This window comes from Chelonia mydas, chromosome 6, assembly GCF_015237465.2.
Source record: "Chelonia mydas isolate rCheMyd1 chromosome 6, rCheMyd1.pri.v2, whole genome shotgun sequence".
In the NCBI taxonomy this organism is placed as follows: Eukaryota; Metazoa; Chordata; order Testudines; family Cheloniidae; genus Chelonia; species Chelonia mydas.
The window spans coordinates 14,776,091-14,796,887 of record NC_051246.2 but is presented as its reverse complement, the minus strand read 5'-3'; the positions used below and the strand labels follow the sequence as shown (position 1 = coordinate 14,796,887).

At 52.9% G+C, this 20,797-nt stretch overlaps 1 protein-coding gene across 8 annotated transcripts in view; it reads left to right on the top strand.

Moving 5' to 3' along the window:
* SPTB (spectrin beta, erythrocytic) overlaps nt 1-20,797 on the top strand; it is a 136,507-nt gene that overhangs the window by 85,329 nt on the left and 30,381 nt on the right. For all 8 annotated transcript variants that reach the window (XM_037899293.2, XM_037899292.2, XM_037899289.2 and 5 more), the window contains 9 exons: nt 5,320-5,466; nt 6,391-6,654; nt 8,678-8,893; nt 9,499-9,588; nt 10,720-10,998; nt 14,759-14,889; nt 17,666-17,870; nt 18,448-18,822; nt 20,442-20,686. In XM_037899293.2, the coding sequence (XP_037755221.1) occupies nt 5,320-5,466; nt 6,391-6,654; nt 8,678-8,893; nt 9,499-9,588; nt 10,720-10,998; nt 14,759-14,889; nt 17,666-17,870; nt 18,448-18,822; nt 20,442-20,686 (1,952 nt within the window). The remainder of the gene's footprint in view (nt 1-5,319; nt 5,467-6,390; nt 6,655-8,677; nt 8,894-9,498; nt 9,589-10,719; nt 10,999-14,758; nt 14,890-17,665; nt 17,871-18,447; nt 18,823-20,441; nt 20,687-20,797) is intronic.

Below are 20,797 nucleotides of genomic sequence, written 5' to 3'. Positions count from 1 at the left end.
TCAGGTTTTTCTGCAGTTTCGTACCGGAGCTCTGAGCAGTCATACTGCTCCCTTACATACAGTGCTACTCCCCCACCTTTTCTGCCCTGCCTGTCCTTCCTGAAGAGTTTATAACCATCCATGACAGTACTCCAGTCATGTGAGTTATCCCACCAAGTCTCTGTTATTCCAATCACGTCATAATTCCCTGACATCACCAGGACCTCCAGTTCTCCCTGCTTGTTTCCAAGGCTTTGTGCATTCGTATATAAGCACTTGAGATAACCTGCTGATCGCCCCTCATTCTTAGTATGAGGCAGGAGCCCTCCCCTCACAGACGTTCCTGCCTGTGCTTCCTCCCGGTATCCCGTTTTCCCACTTACCTCAGGGCTTTGGTCTCCTTCCCCCGGTGAACCTAGTTTAAAGCCCTCCTCACTAGGTTAGCCAGCCTGCTCGCAAAGATGCTCTTCCCTCTCTTCGTAAGATGGAGCCCGTCTCTGCCCAGCACTCCTCCTTCATGGAACACCATCCCGTGGTCAAAGAATCCAAAGCCTTCTCTCCGACACCACCTGCGTAGCCGTTCGTTGACTTCCACGATTCGATGGTCCCTGCCCTGGCCTTTTCCTTCCACGGGGAGGATGGAGCACAGAGCGATGATGTCACTACATGTTTTATTTTTATTTGTATTCATAGCCCTTGTCACGGACCAGGACCCAGTTGTGTTCTGGGACCCAGAACAAAAAGACAGCCCCTGTCCCAAGGGGTTTACAATCTAAGTGTGAGACAAGCAACAACAGCTGTCTATAGCCAGACAGTGAGACCCAGCTGGTCAGAATGATGGACAATGGTCTCAGCCAGGGAGTTGAACCATTACAAGTTTTGGTTCAGTTCCAGTTCGGATTCATCTGTGTTTCCTAAGTCTCCAGTTCGGTTCCAGTTCAGACACTAACTTAGCATGATGGTTCTGTAACCAGTTCAACCACTTTGAACCTGTTTGAGTCAGTTCAGATACATTTCCAGCAGATCAATGTCACACTTCTGCTTGCATTCTAACTCCTAGCAAAAGAATTCAATGATCAATATTTCTTTCAGTACGGAAACAGTATTTATTTTTTAAACAAGTTATTTGCACACGCTAGCACAACATCCTCCAGAACTCTGTCAGTCAGGTCTGACTGCTGGGTGACAAAATGAATTTCAGCCCCGAAAATGCCCTTTCTATGCTGTCTTGCGTAGCAGGAACAGCAATCACGATGTTAGCCAATTGATACAGTTCAGGTCTCGTTTTCTGTTGGTCACAGTAGTGAAGACTATCTGTAGTGAGACAGAGCTCATCAATGAAAGAGTCCAGGAAGGGATTAATATGTTTTTTTGCCTTTTTCCCACAAAAATTTGCTTCTTGGACTTCTTTCGTGCTTTGAGGAGGAGCTGAAGGTCGTCTTCTGATGTCCAGACACGGCTGACTGAAAATCAGTCAGTTCCTCATTTTGGACAGACTAGTACCTCCCAATTAGCCCACATTTAGTTAGATGAATTTTAGCTCTTTCCTTATCCTCCTCTGAGAGAAGCAGTTTGTACCTGAGGTCCAGGTAAATGCAGCATCGAAATGCATCATTGTCCAACACCATTTTCTCACAGTTCTTCATAGAGGCCAATAGTGTTTCAGTAAAAGGTGAAGAAGACACCTTTGTGTCGAGTTGGCATTTTAGCCCGGATCTGTAGAAATCTCCCAGAGCAAGTTGTGCTGGCTGAAGTGCCTTTTTTGTGGTTAATTTAGCAGGCATTAGTGCAGCCATAGTATTTTTTAACTGCCTTCCATTTCTCATCACTCATATCAAGGGCTTGGTTTGAAGAAGTGGCCACCATATGCTTGCAAAACTCCATGAGTTCTAAGAGTCTTTCAGGCATTTTGCACATGGAATGCCATCTAGTTGGACAATCCAGGATTGGCTTATTTAAATTAAGCTTTTTCTTAATCACCATAATTTTTGGGTTCCTAAGTCTTGCAAACGAAACGTGCTTTTCCAACTATATGGTTCACAGAGCTGTTCTTTCATAGCATCCTCACCAGCAAGTTGCAAGGTATGAGCAGAATAGTTAACTCCTTGTAGAGCAACTCCCCCGGCACCTGCCATGTTGAATTCTGTCTTTTCAGTCATCTGAAGCTGGCCTTGTTGTCTAGCATCTCCTGGCGTCTCTTTTCCACAAAAGTCCTCATTATTGTCCCCCTCTTTTTCACTCTCATCATCAGATTCATCTTTTTTCCTCTTCTTCAATTATACACTTGACAGATTTGGCCCCATTAGCTGCGTTATCAGTGGTAATCATAGAATATCCAAGTTGGAAGGGACCTCAGGAGGTCATCTAGTCCAACCCCCTGCTCAAAGCAGGGCCAATCTCCAATTTTTGCCCCACATCCCTAAATGGACCCCTCAAGGATTGAACTCACAACCCTGGGTTTAGCAGGCCAATGCTCAAACCACTGAGCTATCCCTCCCCCTAATGCTACAGAGACATCCCAGACCAGCTTCTGTCTTCGAATATGGTCACCTTCAGGTGTTCAGAAGTGTGCTGCTAATTGATCTGCTTCATAGCAAGTGTGTGGAGGATCATTTTCTGTTGGCAGTCTGCTGCATACTAACTCCTAATGCAGACCTGGCAAGATGAGTAGCTGTGATAAATGAAAGTGGGGGGAGAGCTCCCTTTTATGGACACCCAGCCAACCAGTTAGCTATCAAATCCCTTTTAGTAGCGGTTCTCTACTTGCTTTACCTGTAAAGGGTTAAAAGTCTCACTCCTATGCATAGGTAAAAGGAAGTGAGTGGGCACCTGGCCAAAAGAGCCAATGGGAAGGCTAGAACTTTTTAAAATTGGGGAAAAACTTCCCCTTTGTCTGTCTGTGTTGTTCTCCCGGAAAGCAGGGACAGGGCTGGAGCTATGCAGTAAAAGCTTGTGCCAGGTATGAAAATCACCAGCTCATACCTAGACACTACTCATTTGGAACCCCAGATCTGTAAGTAGATCAGGAAATGTCGAGGAAGATGTGATTAGGTTTATCTCTTATTTCTTTATGACTTGCGGACTCCTCTGTGCTAACCCCAGGTGCTTTTGTTTTGCGTGTAACTTTAAGCTATCTTGATGCTTAATCCTTGTAATTGTTTGTTTAAAACCTAGCAAAAAGCCTAAGTTCCAGATGTATTTTCTTTCTTTTTGTTTTTAATAAAATTTACCTTTTTTAAGAACAGGATTGAATTTTTGTGTCCTACGAGGTTTGTGCAGATGTTGTTTAATTAGCTGGTGGCAACAGCTGATTTCCTTTGTTTTCTTTCTCAGCTCTTCCCCGGAGCGGGGGCGAAAGAGCTTGAGGGTACCCCACAGGGAGGAATTCCCAAGTGCGCCTTCCTGGGTTCCAAAAGGGGTTTTTGCACTTGGGTGGTGGCAGCATCTACCCATCCAAGGTCAGAGAGAAGCTGTAACCTTGGGAGTTTAATACAAGCCTGGAGTGGCCAGTATCCATTTTTTAAGTTCTTGCGGGCCCCCACCTTCTGCACTCAAAGTGCAAGAGTGTGGAATCAGCCTTGACAGTAGCACAATGAACTTTCAAAGAAATCAGCTTGCCCTTGACTTCCTGCTTATGTTCGAATCGTACTCTGGAAGGGCAGTGATTTTGTCTCAGATATTTTCATCATTTATTGGCAGTTTTTATTGCCAAAACCTTGAAGGAGGGAGTTAAGGAGTTCATCTTCCATCAACTTAAAAGGTCTGCCATTCACTGTTACTAATTCGAGGCAAGCTTCAAGCAAAATTAGACTCCTCAATCTTCCCTTTTATTGACTTGCTTTTCAACACAGAATCTAGATGTTGTACCAATAAAATAAAAACCAGCAGGATCTTTTTAAAGGGAAAAAGGCAAAATACCACATTTATTGTGAATACAGAAAGAATCATAGTAAGCAGTTAGTTACAGCTGTAACATTCCATTCAATCTCATCTTTATTCGCACACTCATTCATACACACACACACACACAGGTTCTGCAAGGTTGTTATCATAGTTACCAGCCTTAGAGTTGCTCATGCCAAGCCACTGGCCAGGTGGCCTGGACATGAGGAGGGAGCAGGGCCTTGTCAGATGCTCATCTGATGCTCCTGGAAGTTGGTTTGCAGAATCAGACCCCAAAGTTCTCACTTTTTAGAGTCTATTTTTATAGGAATTTCTTCCTATGCTAGTCTATGGGAATTGCTGCATCATGCTGTTGCTGAATCAGTCAGCAGATGGCACATTCCTGACGGCTCTGTGCTGCTAGATGTTATCTTGTTCTTTGGTTCTCCCATTCTTGAGGCTGTTGGGTGGATTCCAGTCTGCCCTCCGGGGGTCCTCTGGTTATTTCCACTTGACGCCTTCTTCAGCCGATGGACACTGGATTCTTAGGCTGGCACCTCCCTGATCATTCAGTTATTATCCACACCAAGCATCCATCCACATACTTCCTCTATCTCTATTTTAATCACAATTGTTAATACAACAAAAGGGCGGGGAGTCTCTGGGTGCTGTTTCTGTTGTTAGAGTATTGCTTTGAGTCTCTCTCTCTGTGAATTGCTTTGAGAACAGACTCTGTCTTAGAATGTACTAACACAATTAGCAGCTTGCAGGTTTCACACACAGAGGGAGAGAAACAGTACCAAAAACCAAGAGACCTCTTAATTAGTAATACCCTGGAATTTAAACTATGGGGAATCAAACTCATTTGTGATTTTAATACAGAACTTCTTTAATATGATCCAACATAGAGCATGTTAGTTTGAGGACAGAATCTTTTTTTTTTGGCACGGAGAGTTAGGATTAGCCTCATCGGTGTGTGAACTTGTCTCACTTGGGGCTAGCTGCTCTTGCATCAGGAGAGGACACTCGGTGGGGTGATAGCGCCCAGCAGCAGGTGGTGGAGAAGGAGTTTGAGGAGGGAGCTGACGGAGGCTAAGGGTGGGTTTGTGGCTGTTAGCGTGACTTAGAAGCAAGGCTGGGGCAGGCTGTGGTCATGTTGCAGACGCTCTGTCCTGTGCTCTAAGGGCTGAGCCTCTGGGCACTGCAGCGTAGTAAGAGCAGCAAGGCAGTCTCCTTGGGAGGGTGTGGGGCTGCCTAAGTTTTAGTGCATCCGCGTCCCCATTCCTCAGGCTTACGCTCCTGTGCCAGCATCGCTCACTGTTCTGCTGATGTGGAGGAGGGGGCAGACAGAGATTTCAGGCTGGGATTTCCAGAGGTGCCTGAATCCCATAGGCTCCTCAGAGAAGCGCAGTGGTGGGGCTGGCGCTGTGACGTGTGCTCCCTTCCCTGCCTTTGCAGCTCACCCTCTGGATTGACGAGAAGATACTGACGGCTCAGGACGTGTCTTATGACGAAGCCCGGAACCTGCACAGCAAGTGGCTGAAGCACCAGGCCTTCATGGCCGAGCTGGCCTCTCACCAAGGCTGGCTGGAGAAGCTGGATGAGGTAGGTGACCTCCCACGGGGGCTGGGGGAGCATCTTCCCAGGCCTTGCCGCGCCTCAGGCACCTGGCGCTCAGCGGGTACCCGGAGGCTAGCGCAGGCCGGGCAGCTCATGGGCTGAGGTAGGCCCCCACTCCCATCCGCGTCAATGGGGCTTTCAGCAGATGCTTTGCTTGAAGCACGTGCTAAAGAGCTGTCTCAGGACTGGGTGAGGCTGTAGCAGGCAGTAGGACTAAGGTAGCGGTGGGGCAGGAAGAAAGGAGTGGGTCCTACACTGCCCTCCTGCTGGGTCCTTGGGTTCACAGGATTTCATTACTACCCCCCCTTTCCCCAGCCACCGTGGTACAATCCAAAGCCCCCCCCCTTAACATGAGTGATATGACAGGGGAGGTGATTGCCGGACACTGGTGGGGTCTCAGCTGGACATTGTCCTATTGGGGGCACCGCACTTTAGGCAAGATGTGGACAAAGTGGAGAGGGTCGTGAGGAGAGCAACAAAAAAAGACCAGAGGTTTAGCAAGCCTGGCCTGTGAGGGAAGGCATTAAGGACCGGGCTGGCTTAGTCTAGAGAAGAGGAGGCTGAGGGGGGACCGGATAACAGTCATCAAATATGTACAATGATGTTACAAGCAGGGCAGTGATCGATTATTCTCCCTGTCCACTGAGGGCAGGACAAGACGGAATTAGCTTAGCTTGCAGCAAGGGAGATGGAGGTTGGATATTAGGAAAAACTTGGAACAGGTTCCCTGGGGAGGGTGTGGAATCTCCATCACCACAGGTTTTTAAGAAAAGGTTGGATGGACGCCTGTCAGGGATGGTCTAGGTTTGCCTGGTTCCACCTCAGCGCCCAGGCTGGACTAGAGAACTGCTGCAAGTCCCTTCCAACCCCACATTGCTATGATTCTCTTTTCCCCTGATCTCTCTCCAGGAGGGGCGGCAGCTGAGCCGGGAGAAGCCCCAGTTCGGTGCGGTGGTCTCGCAGCGGCTGACAGAGCTGCACCACCTCTGGGACAAGCTCCAGTCGATGACAGAGGAGAAGGCTCAGCACCTCTTCGATGCAAACCGCTCAGATCTGTACGCGCAGAGCTTTTCCGACCTGGACAAGTGGATAGGCGAGATGGAGATGCAGCTGCAGTCGGACGAGCAGGGCACCGACCTGACAAGCACCAACAGGCTGCTGAAGAAGCTGATGGTAGATGGTGAACTCCCATGAGCACTGGCACTGCGGGGCTGGGGGTGGAGTGATGTCCTGCTGGGGAGTTGGGCGCATTGGAGACTGGCAGTACTAGGGGACGGATCAGTCTGCAGTCATCCCTTCCTGTCTCTTGCCCCTGTGGTTTGCAGGGGCTGGGGCTGCAGAGACGAAGCGGGGGAAAGGGATTCTCCTGCAGCAGCTTGCTCTACCCGCGCTCTTCTCAACTGGCAGAGGAGATGCTCATCCTCTCAGGGAAAGAAGCATTTGTAATCTCCTTAGATGTCCAGCCGTTAGCAGGGGACAGACAGCCACATGGCGTTAGGCTAGCTTGGACACTGCCACTGGCTGGGGCAGCCTGTCCTGAGCTTCACCGATTCCAGCAGCTCAGATTCACCAGAGACTGTTACTGGCCTCATCTGTGCCAATCCACAGAGCATATGAGCTGGCAGTCACTGTTACAGAGGCTCGGGTCTCTAGCTCAAGCTGCAGCCTCTCATACTTTAGTTGAGAGGGCTCTAGTTCAGTCCCCTGGGTCCCTTGCAATCCCTCCCTCCTGGGTAATCCGAACAGCCTTCCTCCAAGGGGATGAATCCCGCAGGGACTAGTCATTTTAAAACTCTTTTTTATTTTGTTTTTAATTCAGTCTAACCCTGTAGAAACATTCAGCATGTGTGTATCATGCTGCCTCCAGGGCAAGGTCTTCTCTGGGATTGAACCTATGGATCTAAAAGCAGGAGCTGGCACTGTCAGGCCAGATCTGTCACCTCAGAGGGACAAATAGACTCATAAGCCTATCCATGGTCCAGCCACTAGCAGGGGATGGGTAGTTGCACTGGGTTAGCCTGGGTCATGTTTGGAATTAGGAGCCATGAAGACAGGTTTCAGAGTAGCAGCTGTGTTAGTCTGTATTCACAAAAAGAAAGGGAGTACTTGTGGCACCTTAGAGACTAACAAATTTATTTGAGCATAAGCTTTTGTGAGCTACAGCTCACTTCATCGGATGCATTCAGTGGAAAATGATAACCATGAAGTGTATCTCTGGGAGAACTGGCTGGAAAACGGGCTTTTTTCCACAGAAAATTCTTTGAAAAGGAAATAAAAAGTCTTTGTCAAAAGCTTTCCCACAGTAAAGTTCAACTTTTTGATGAAAAATCAAAGTCTGAAATATTCAATTGGGAAACGCAGCTTCGGTGTTTCATGGGAGCTGAGTCTAGGCGCCTCATGCTCCGATATCCTCTATAAGCCAGGCTCCGTGTTGGACTACATCTCCCATGGTGCATCATGGTGTCCCCTCATAGAGCATGAGACAGTTACATCATGGAAATCCCTGGCAGTGGTGCATCATGGGAGATGTGGTCTGGCCAGACAGCCTGGTCCATAGAGGAAAATGGGCACGAAGAAAATAAACTACAGTTCCCATAAGGCACTGCAGCTGGCTCTCTGAATGGATATATTTCAGTTTTCAAAGCATTCTGTTTTTTCATTGAAAAATCAATGTTTTCTGTAGAAAGCAAACACTTTTTGCAAAAAATTTAGTTTAGTCAAAAACCCAACTTTCTGTAAAAAACAAGCAAACAAAAAAACCCCCAAAACAGGTTGTTTGGTGATTATTTGATTTTTACGAGGAAACAAACTGAGAAGTACGAAGAGGTGACTGATTTACAGCTTGCCTAGTTTCCGAATACCACATGCTTCATGGGATCTCCAACAGAATTATGCAATTTCACACCTTGTCAAGGCTGCAAGAACGGACAATACAAACCCAGTCGATACTGCAGAGATGTAACACGTTGGGGTGTGGGTCACAGTAACGAAACAAGAAAAGACGTACATAAGTAGGGAAAGGAGGGCTCTGGGGAGGGGACGGGAAAGGAGGAGAGGTTTGGGGGTCTGGCATTCTTTGAGCAGCATCAACGTGCTTTATCCAGACATCTGTTGATTAGCCAGTGGCTGTTGCTGCGGCCGTGGCTGTGTGCCATAGCCTGGCTGGCAGTGGTGAACGTCAACCTTTTGTTTTCAGAGACTCGATGAGCAAGTGAGCACACGGAAGAGAGAGATGGAAGAGCTGCTGTCACAGGCCCCTCCACCCACAGGGGACGTGCACGAGGCCGACAGCAAGCAGCAGAGCATCGAGAGAAGGTTCCTCGATCTCCTGGAGCCCTTGGGGAAGAGGAGGAAGGAGCTGGAGTCGTCCAGAGCCAAGTACCAGCTCAACCGGGATCTGGCAGATGAAACAGTGAGCTCCCTGAAAGGCCACATGCGCCATCTACGGCTCCCGGTGCTCCTTGCCTTCCCAATGGGCCTTTCGCACTAGTCTCCCAGCCCCTTGCGAGCATCTGCTCCATGCCCTGGGTGACACAGCAAGGCCTTGTACATAATTTATTAGGTGTATTACGGTAACTCCTAGGCGCTCTATCCATGGACCAGGCCTCTGATGTGCTAGGCACTGTACAGAGACAGAACAAAGGGACAGTCCCTGCCATGCAAAGCTTCCATTCTGTCTCCTTTGGTTGCTGCTCAGTAGTGAGTGGTGTGAAGGAAGGTCCCAGACCAGCTCCCGGGAACCGGGTCACTGCTCTGACAGGGTGTTCAGTGGGTCGGGATGCCCGGGACTCATTGCTAGAGCGAGCCCTGGCAGGGCAGAGTCTGGGGGCCAGGGTGCAAGCGGCTGGCGCTGAAGCTTGAGTGGAGTCTGACTGGCTGGGCAGAGGGCTTGAGTGGGCAGGTTGCCACACTGTCAGATCGCCAGCCCACTGCGCCCCATGCCGTGCCGTGGCTTCCTGCCGTCCTCCCTGCCCCTCGGCCGCAGCCTCTCCATTCTCCTCTGCTTCCCTCTTGCAGCTCTGGGTGCAGGAGAGGCTGCCCCTAGCCAAATCCACTGACCACGGCACCAACCTCCAGACTGTGCAGCTTCTGATGAAGAAGAATCAGGTGAGTCTGTCTGTCACTGGCTGTTCGTCCCAGCACCAAGATCAAAGCCGGGCAGCAAAAGGTTAAATGGGCCTTTTCAGAGGCATTCAGGGTGCTGCAGGTACAGGTCGTGGCTAGAAGCTGGCCCCAGATACATCCCCTAGGAGTCTGGTAACATGTACCTTGACGAGCTGCATAAACTGAGGCTTTCAGCCCTAGGAGATTTGGACACTCATTTTCCATTAAAATGAATGGCAGCTGGGCGCCCAGACCCCCTAGGCAGCACGGGAGGATCGCAGCCATGCTGGGGCTGTGGGGGGCCACAAAGTGATCACAGAGCAGCTGCGTGATGTGGCGTGCTGGTGCATCCCTCTGGCCCTGTGCCACCCTGTGGGGTTATTACATCACAGAGCAATGTGGACACCTAGGGGTGGGAGGCGTTTCTTCCCTTGGCTCTGCCCCCTTCGTGCCCAGAAGGGCTGCTGTCCTCACTGTGCTGCTGCCCATGCTGTGGGTCACCAGCACGGGAGAGCCAGAGGGCACCTACATCTCTTTCCTCCCGCGTGCCGGGGCGCAGGCCCGGAGCTTGTCAATGACGCTGAAGTCAGATGGTTACGGAGACGGTCCCATTGCTACAGACCATGGCCACGGTCGGAGCTAGAGGCCACCTGGCTCATCCCTTCCCTGCCGAGTGTGACCCCGTCACTAGCCATACGCTTCAGCACCATCCTCCCGCTCCTTGGCATGTACCCCTTCACACACACAGGCCGGTATCAGCCCCTCCCACCCCTTAGTTGTGGTGACTCTCCGGGGCCTCTGTCTCTGTGGGTATTTTGATTGATTAGCTGTATTATCATTGAGCCTAGGACCAGGCCCCCGTTGCGCTAGGTGCTGTACAAATGCAGGAAAAAATGACGAGATTTAAACCAATATTTTCCCAGTGTCTAGACACTAGCCGGACACGTTCATTGCCCGCGCACCAGCCGAACAGGAAAAAGCCACTTCTGCCCCTGCATCGGGGTGGTTAGCTGGGAAGCAGCTAGCATGCCCATGTGAAGGCAGAACTCCTGCCGTCCCCTCCGCTGGGCCTTCGCGATACCCGCGGGGCAGCGGGCGTGTTTCTGGGGGGTGACGCGGGCTCTCCCCCACTAGACACTGCAGAAGGAGATCGCCGGCCATGCCCCGCGGGTGGAGGACGTCCTGTGCAGGGCCGAGCACATGGTGGCGGCAGCCGACGGGGACTGCAGTGCCGTGGAGGAGCAGCGGTGGCTGCTGAAGGAGTCGTGGAGCGCTTTGCAGGAGGAGACGGGGAGGAGGTGGCAGCGGCTGCAGCAAGCGAACGAGGCCCAGCAGTACTACCTGGACGCCGGCGAGGCGGAGGCCTGGATCAGCGAGCAAGAGCTCTATGTGGTGGCTGATGAGAAGCCACAGGTGAGAACAGCTGGCGCTTAGCAATAAAACACGCAGAGGGCAGGCACGGTCCCGCTGCGGTCAGTGAACTGGGGTCTGGGCGATGGCCAGCACACCGGGGGTCGCCCAGCTCTGCCCAGCGCTAGGTTTGGCCCCAGGTGTTTCTCCGGGTACGTCTGCACTGCAGTCAGGAGCGGGGTGCGTGGAGCACATGTAGACGCAAGCTAGCTGCTGTCTTGGGAGCAGTGAGCCTTCAGGAAAAGGCGAAAGATTTACATGAGCTGAAGAGAAAGCAGAACACGGCAGCTGCTTGCCTCTGTACGCAGGGCCTGGGCAGGTGGGGCTAGGCCAGGCTGCCGCAGCGTCACCATTATTGGTTCCCTACAGGAGCTTTCCTCTCAGGAGCAGCAGAAGGTCCCTAAAAGTGCGGGGGCCAGTGGTGTCCAAACTGAGGCCCCGTCCCCCTATGTGTTTCCCCCGAGGACCCGCTCCCTGCTACCCCTTCTTCCCGAGCCCCAACCCCCATGCTGTCCTTTCCCCTGAGGCCCCCACCCCCGCGCTGCCCCTTCCCCTGAATTCCTGACCCCACGTTTCCTCTTCCCCCCCCATGACCTTGCCTCCTGCTCACTCCTCTCCACCTCCTTTCCTCCCCCTTTCCCCCCCATCGCTCACCCTTACAGCCAGTAAAGGTGGGGGGGGGACGTCCTCCTGACCCCCCCATTCCATCACCTCTGTTTTCTCTAGCTCCCCTGCTGCAATAACACCTCCCAGCTGCAGTGCAGACCATCCCCAAGAGCCCTTGTGGGACAGTGGCTCTGCATGGGGTAGACGGTGCTCTCAGGTAGTCCAGTGAATCCTCTTTCTCGCTGCCTGGCTGGTGTGTCTTGCTCTAGGTCAAACTGATCCTCAGACTTGGGGATGGGAAGGAATTTCCCTCAGGGCAGAGTGGCAGGGACCTGCAATGGGGCAGGCATGGGAGTGGACTGCCTGGCACCTCAGCCTCTCCTGGGGCAAGGGGATGAGTGCCTGTGCAACAGTAGTTTAGTCTGTTTAGGGCTGAAAAGCCGCAGTTTAACTGACGTCGGGCTCAATCCAGGGGTGTCTGGATGAACTGTAGTGCCCTAGGCGGTGCACGAGGTCAGACGAGACGGTCCCTTCTGGCCTTGAGCTCTCTGGAACTCTGTGGCCCCCCTCTCTGCAATACCACCCAGTGCGTGCCCCAGTGGCGGGACGAGCCGGGTCCAGACCAACGGTGGATGCTCTGCAGCACAGAAGACGCTGTAGCCACCAGATCCATTTATGGCTCAAACCCCCTGGGCTGTGTCGTCAGTTGTGTTTGCACGTGGTGTCCATTGAACGGCCCAGCACCGTCCCCAGGCCTCCTCCTACAAATGTCGACACCATGCCGGCACCGGGAGGCTGCTCCGGTCTGGGATTGGGTGTGCCGTGACTCCGGAGGCTCCTGCCGTGCTTGGCTGCAGAGGCTCCGTGTGGCCCCGTGCGCTGTGCTGCTGAGCCACGTTTGCACCCCAGTGCTGCTCCTGGGGGGATTCTGCACCACTGCCCGCAATTTCTTTCCCCCCAGAAAATATAGTCTGCCCAAGAAGTGCTGCAGTTCCATCTTTTGCCCACCAGAGGCCGCTGTGTGCCAGAGCAGCTGGCTGCATTCATTACTACTTGCTGTTCAGGCGCCACAGCAGCCTCTGGTGGGTGAAAGGGGGAACTGCAGCACTTCTCAGCCAGAATGTATTTTCTGCGGGGGAAAAAACAATTCTGCACGTGCGCGGTAGTGCAGAAGTCCCCCAGGAGTAAAATTCCACATGGCTCTGCTGTGCTCATGGCTTCATGCCTTCCCTAGTCAGGGCACTCCGAGGCCTCTTTCTGCATGCATGTGAATGTGCATCTGAGATGGGTGTGCTCCTGCCTTGTGTACATAGCTTTCCGCTCTTCAGCAATGGACACATCTCGCTATGTACTGCCAGTTCCGCGCGTTCCAAACTCCCGAGTTTGGCTTAAAAACGTCCTGCGATTTTAAATGAAAGCCGAGAGTCTCCCATAATCACGTGACTCCAGGAGCTCAGGCTTGAGGAAAAGCACCAAATATCACGACCTTCCCCTAAACATCGGCCTCCGGTTTTAAAACAAATTTTTACACACAAATTGGTTTTCAAGATGGGGGGGGGGATCCCCCTTCTCACATCCCTGAATCTAACCATCAGCAGAGAACACTCGGTTCAGGAGCAGGCTGCACAAAGGTGACTTTCAGCCACATTTCTGACCTCCTGATCTTGGGGGCCACAGAGGCTAGGGTGTAACTTAGCCCTAGGGTGCTGTTTAAGTTACAGCAGTCTCCCTGGGCGGCCCTCACATCGCTGTGTGCCCCAGCCACACCCCGGGCATGCCCCCTATACCAGGGCCTGTGAGGGAGTTCCTCAGAGGACTGCCTGTATAACCCAGGCCTGTATAACCCAGGCCGTCTAGTGGCATCTAGTCTAGCTAGAGATTTGTGAGTCTGCTACAGCCTTAGCTAAGAGCCACGTGGCTTTTAGCTCAGGCAGTAGAGGCTCATACACTAAGCTTCAGAGGTCCCAGGTTCTATCCTGCCCACCGAGAGAACCCTCCCTGAGCCAGAGCTTTAAGAGTCCATTTGCACTGCTTCCGTCCTTTCACCTGGTGCAAAGAGGCCAGAGCAGGGGTGAGGATCTCCGCTTGGAGATCTAGGCCATTTCCCTCAGAGCCAGGCCCTGTCATTACATACAGCAGGCTGATTCTGTCCTTGCTGAACATTGCGGGGTGCTTTGTGTGTCACTGCAATTGAAAAACGCCCAGCCTGGGTGTGGCCCACCTGAGACCAGACGGCTGTTCCAGGAGCGCGTTGTAACACACAGAAGTCTGTAGATGCGTAACTAGGTACTTAGTAAATCAGGTGCCAGTAGATGGTGCTCCACAATACGCACCTTTGTTCACGGGCTTTGTCAGAACAATAATGGTTCAGTGTCAGCCAACCCCAATCATGAGCCAGGCCCCCCGGTATCATGAGATTTAAAATAAATACTAAATGTTGGCCGAGGGAAGCAGGGTGTCTTAGTGGCCCACGTGCTGGGTGGGGACTCAGGAGATCTAGGTTCTATTCCTTGCTCTGCTGCAGGGTGACGTCGCCTTTCTGTGCCTCAGTTTCCCCTCTCTGCAATGGAAATAATGATGCCAACCTTCTTTGTACAGCACTTTGAGATCTAGTGATAATGAAAGCTGGGCGTTGTTGTTATTATTTTAGTTGCCTTCTGGTTTCTAAGCTGTGAGGGTCACACTGGGCTCACGATTTCCAGCTTTTCTCCATAACCACGGGTGCTAGGAAACGTTCTCCTGAAAGCCGGGTAATCATGTGACTCCAGGAGCTGGGGATTTAAGAAAAATCCATAACTATTGTGCAGTTTGGCAGCACTGGTTGCTATGGCCATGTACTGCATGTGGCTTCCCGAGTGCAGCAAGACACACACACTCTTAGCAAGAGCACCCCAAAGGGAGGTTGCCAACCCCCTGATTGGAAATGGCTGGGACAAGGCAGCATGGCAGGAATCCTGCGCTTGGCACTAGTTTGCATAGAGTCCAGAATGGCAGGCGCCCCTTTGAACAAGCGAGGGCCCAGTTCCTGGCTTTGTCGCCCACGTTCTGCCCCGACGTCTGGCCAGTGGAGGGCAGTGGAGCATCAGAACGGGAATGTTTGCCCAGGTGTGCGTGGGCTCTGGCAGCCCACCCCGGTGCTAACCTTGTCTGGTTGCAGGATGAAGAGAGCAGCATCGTTATGCTGAAGAGACATCTCCGCCAGCAGCGCACCATGGACGACTATGGCAAAAACATCAAGCAGCTGGCTGGGAGGGCGCAGACGCTGCTCTCTGTGGGCCATCCAGAGGGGTACGTATGAGCCAGGCACGGGAACCCCTTACTACCGGAGCATCGAACCACGCATCTAGGGACACTGGGGTGGGGAGCGGCCTGCCTGCCAGCTCTTGGTAGCTGCTTCAATTCCAGTTCCTTGGGCCCATAAATGTGCAGGGACTAGCACCAGCCCTGTTGGCTCTGCTGTGTAGGTTCAGAGTACGTCTACATTGCAGCTAGATGGGTAACTACCAGCCGGGGCAGACATACATGCACTACCCCTGTTCGAGCTAGCACCCTCCAGAGAGCAGCATAGCAGTGGGATGGGCGAGTCGCCCGTGTAGGTACCTTGGGTCTTGGACGGGATAGCACTAGGGGCAGCTAGCCCCTCCTGCCACCCATGCTACCACCGCCATATTGCTATATTTAGCGGGCTAGCTTGATCAAAGCTAGTGAGAGTAAATCTACCGGAGCTTGGAATTACACGTTCCCTCGGTGTCTATACAGGACTGTCCGGCTGCACAGATGGACGGAGAGACAGCCAGATGGCAGGTCTCCTGTTCCACTCAGAGATGCCCAATCCAGGGCCTTTGGCTCCTGGCCTCTACCACGTGGGCTAAGAGCAAATCCGTCCTACGTCATATTAAGGTTCCATTTGTAAAGGGTTAATAGATACTCGGGCCGTGAGCAGGATGTGTGGCAGGTGGCTATAGGCCGTCTCAGAAGGCCTTATAAACTATGGGTATAAACCGTGGTTGTGAACTGCCTGCTGGGTTCTGTAACAATCTGCGACAGCTGATGAGCCATTCATCAAAACATCGACACATCACACATTGACTCACCTCATAGGAACTGTTTATAAAGGGAACCTTCCTATGCAGAGTGACCAGCAACTCTCCTTGGCATCTGTGGGCCGTCAGCTTCTAGACAGGATGCAGGGTAACTAGCATGTCGTGTAGCTCTGAAACAGAGGTTTGGCTGGCACGTTGGGGGTTAATAAATGTTCTAGCAAGTTTCCCTTTAATGATGCTGTTTTCTGGGAATGCCAGACTTATTGTTGGCATTACAGTAGCATGTAGAGGCCCCAGGTGACATCAGGGCCCCATGGGGGCCGGGCGCAGCACAGACACACAGCGAGAGACAGGCCCTGCCCCAAAGATCTCACGTTCTAAACAGACCAAGGTGGGAGGGGAAACAGAGTCACTGAGAGGGGAATGGACTTGCCCAGAATCACCCAGCAGGTCAGTGGTTGATCTAGGAATTTAACCCTCAAGGAGCTCAATCTATTAAGCTTAACAAAGAGAAGGTCGTTTAAGGGGTGACCTGATCCAAGTCTGTATGTACTGATGTGGGGAACGAATATTTAACAATGGGCTCTTCAATCTAGCAGAGAAAGGCCTACCATGATCCAGTGGCTGGAAGTTGAAGCTGGACAAATTCAGACTGGAAATAAGGTGTCAGTTTTTAACAGTGAGAGTAATAACCACTGGAACAAAGGTGGTGGTGGATTCTCCATCATTCCCAATGTTTATATCAAGATGGGATATAGTTCTACAAGCTCTGCTCTGGTTCAGTCAGGAATTAATTCAAGGCCAGTCTCTGGCCTATGTTATACGGGAGGTCAGAGGAGATGATCACATGGTCCTTTAGGAGGTGGGATCTATGAACCCAGGTCTCCTGACTCCCAACCCAGTGCCGTGCCCCCTGGGTCACACTGGCTCTGACTGTCCTGAATGCAGCTGGTTACAAATTCTCCAACAGACATGATTTTTCCTCGGGAAATTATTATTAATTTGTATTATCGCATCACCGAGGAGCCCTGCCAGGGCCCAGGCGCTGGGCAGACATAGAAGGAAAAGACAGGCCCTGCCCTGCTATTTTGTTGAAACTGAGGCTTAATTTACACTAGGAAGATTTCCCGGCATAGCTATGTCAGCTAAGGGTGGAAAAAGTCTCAGCCCCTAGCCAGCAAAACCTCCAGTGTCGGTACAGCTAAGCTGGGAGACAGGGGCTTCAGTCAGTTTAGCTGATATCATCTGGGGCAGCAGGGAAGTCTCTGTCGTGTGGACCAGTGGTTCTCAACCAGGGGTGCGTGTACCCCTGGGGGTACGCAGAGGCCTTCCAGGGAGTACATCAACTCATCTAAATATTTGCCTAGTGTTATAGCTGGCTACATAAAAAGCCCTAGCGAAGTCAGTGTAAACTAACATTTCATACAGACAATGATGTGTTTATACTGCTCTGTATGCTATACACTGATATGTAAGTGCAATATTTATATTCCAATCGATTTATTTTATGACCGTATGGTAGTAATGAGAAAGTCAGCAATTTGTCAGTAATAATGTGCTGTGACACTTTTGTATTTTTATGTCTGGTTTTGCAAGCAAGTAGCTTTTAAGTGAGGTGAAACTTGGGGGTAAACAAGACAAATCAGACTCCTGAAAGGGGTATAATAGTCTGGAAAGGTTGAGAGCCACTGGTGTGGACAATGCTGAAACTTTCTCTGTGAATGTGTCTATTTCGATGACATTTCCTTTTGAAAGAGAATGGGAACATCCCAGTTTGATCCTATCGGAACGGGCCATCCCGAGTGCTCGGTTCGTTTGAGATTGTATTGTAAGTTACTGTATAAGAGACGTTGTTTCTAAAGGTTGAAATTGGGACAGTTCACTTTCCCCCAAGCACTTTTTATTTTAACATTTTGTGTTGTGGGAAATTTGGATTCCGACGGGGAACGCCAGCGTCTTGCGAACTACGGGGCTCCCCGGCCGTCATGGTCGCTGACCCGCCTACTGTCTGTACCTCCCAGGGAGCAGATCATCCGGCTGCAGGGGCGGGTGGATAAGCAGTATGCGGGGCTGAAGGACCTGGCAGAGGAGCGCCGGCACAGGCTGGAGAACATGTACCACCTGTTCCAGCTGAAGCGGGAGGTGGATGACCTGGAGCAGTGGATCGCGGAGCGCGACATGGCCGCCTCCTCCCAGGAGTTGGGGCAGGATTACGACCACGTCACTGTGAGTTAGCGTGCCGGCCAAGGACTGGCAGGGCTGAGGGCACGGCTGCCCCGGCCTGGGACGCCTGCCTGATGTTTCCACAGCAGCAGTGCATCGTGAGGCTGGAGCTTTCTGTAGCCCGGCGGGGCGAGGGGATCTTTCTGGAAACAGAGCTGTAGGGCAGCCTAGCCATGGGGGCAGAGGGAAGAGGAACGCTCCCAGGGCAAGGGGGGGTGTGTACAGAACAGCACACCCAGGATAGGGGTGGGAGGGCTGTACGGAGGAGCATGCCCACAGTGAGGTGGGCGGTATGGAGGAGACAGAGGTGGATTACCATTCTGTGGGGCACTGGGCCAGAGCAAGAAGGGGCCCCACCACCCACATCCCAGTGCTCCTACCGGGGAAATGGGGTCAGAGCGTGGGGGCTTCCCCCACTCCCCTGCAGGAGCGCCGGGTGGAGGGAGTGGATCGGAGTGCGGGGGTGCCCATTTTTCCGGGCCCCCAGTTGGCCGGCGCCCCTGGGCACGGCCCCATTCGCCCAGTGGCTAATCTGCCACTGGGAGGAGAGCGTCCCTGGTGAGGATTGTTTCTCTGCCAGCTGCTGCGGGAGAAGTTCCGGGACTTTGCGCGGGAGACAGGCAGCGTGGGGCAGGAGCGCGTGGACAACGTGAACCTGGTCATCGAGCAGCTGATCGACGCCGGCCACTCAGAGGCCGCCACCATAGCTGAGTGGAAGGACGGGCTGAACGAGAGCTGGGCAGACCTGCTGGAGCTCATCGACACGCGCATGCAGCTGCTGGCCACCTCCTACGAGCTGCACAAGTACTTCTACGATGGCACCGAGATCCTGGGACTCATCCAGGAGAAGCAGCGGGAGCTGCCTGCAGAGCTGGGTCAGGACGCCCACACTGCCGAGTCCTTCCACCGCATGCACACAGCCTTCGAGCGCGACATCCACCTGCTGGAGGGGCAGGTACGGCTCCCCCGCTGCAGGACCTCGGGGCTCCTAGAGCACCGGGGGTCTGGGATCAGACTCATCTCTGCCGCGATAGAGCACCTGCCGGCGATGCCCCTGGGCTGCCTTATTGCCAGCTGCTCCTTGCTCCCGGTCGTCCCTCACAGGAGCGCCATGGCTCGCTGGGGAGTGTTTTCCCTGTGGTGTGGCTAACTGGGGGAAATGGGGGGCCGTGTCTGCCCCTGCTTGGGTTTCACTAGGCCATGCTCTGCTTTTGCACATGTAGGCCACCAGCTGCGGAACATGGCTCGTAGGTGATGCATGGATTACAGGGCCAGACGGGGCCACTCTGAGCTCCTGTAAACCAGCCAGAGAGCCTCCCCCAGGGATCCCTGCCACCAGCCCAGAACTCCGGGCTGAGCTGGAACAGAGCTTTGAGAGGGACGATCCAGCCTGGATTTATAGATGCCATACCAGGGTTGGAGAACCCGCCCTGCCCCGGGCGATCTGTTCCCTGCTAAACATCTGCCTCTCATTTCAAACTGGAATGTTGCTGATGTCAGCTCCCAGCCACTGGCTCTCGCTTTGACAGTGTCAGATCAGCAGTTCTCAAACTGCGGCCGGGACCTCAAGTGGGTCGCGACCCTGGTTTAATGAGGTCACCAGGGCTGGTGTTAGACTTGCTGGGGCCCGGGGCTGAAGCGAAGCCCGAGGGCTTCAGCCCTTGGTGGCGGGGCTCAGTCTTCGGCTTCAGCCCTGGGCCGTGGGGCTCAGGTTACATGTCCTCCCACACGGGGTTCAAGCCCTTGGGCTTTGGGTTTGCCTCCCCCACCCCCGCCAGGGGTAGCCAGGCTTGGGCAGGCTGAGGCTTTGGTCCCCTCTCTTGGGGTTGTGTAGTAATTTTTGTTGTCAGAAGGAGGGGTCGCGGTACAATGAAATCTGAGAACGGCTGGACTAGATTACAGAGCCCCCTGCTAGCAAAAATCTCCTGCCGGGCCTGATAGAGCAGGATCGAGTCAGCTCTCAGCCTTCTCCTGAATAAACTAACCAGATTGAGCCCCTTCAGTCTTGTGCTGCACGGCCGGTTCCCAGACCTCACATCGCCCCGTAGCTCTTTTCTGAGCCCTTCCCTGTTTTTCAACATCCTTGGACCAGAGTGGGCTCAGTCTCCAGGACCGGTGCCATACACAGACACAATACCACCTGCCTGGTCCTACTCAATATTCTCACATTCATCCTCCCAGGTACAGCATCACCCTGGCCGCTCATGTTGAGTTGTTTGTCCAGTGTGATCCCCAAGTCCCTTTCAGAGGCCCCACTTTCCCGGTTCAGCCCCCCATGTTGTAGGTGGGGGCTGCATTCCTTGTTCCTAGATATAGAACCTTGCATTTGGCCATATTAAAATACATGTTGTTTGCATGTGCCCAGCTTACCAAGTGACCCATCCTTGTTATTTACCACTTCCTTGTCTCTGTGTCAACCGGTGGTTGGGATCAGCCCGGTCTGACAGACGGGAATTGTGATGGGACTCCCCGGTCTAGAGCTAGAGGCGGGTGGTAGAGTGGGGCTCAGGAGTCATGGAACCCGCGGCTCGGCTTCCCCCCCTTGGCCACGTTTCCCCATGCTCTCTCCGGCAGGTCCAGCAGTTCCGGGAGGTAGCAGCGCGGCTGCAGACAGCCTATGCGGGGGAAAAAGCTGATGCAATCCAGAGGCAGGAGCAGGAGGTGGTGAGGGCCTGGAAGTCCCTGCTGGACGCCTGCAGCGGGCGGCGGGCACAGCTGGTGGACACAGCCGAGAAATTCCGCTTCTTCAGTATGGTCAGGGACCTCCTGTCTTGGATGGAGAGCATCACCCGGCAGATCGAAACTCAGGAGAAGCCCAGGTAAATCGCCATTGAGGGGGAATGGCCCTGGCCCGCCCTGACTCACCCCCTCCCCACACGTGGACCCTGGATAAGCCCCACACAGGGTCCGACATGCCATGGCGGCGTCTC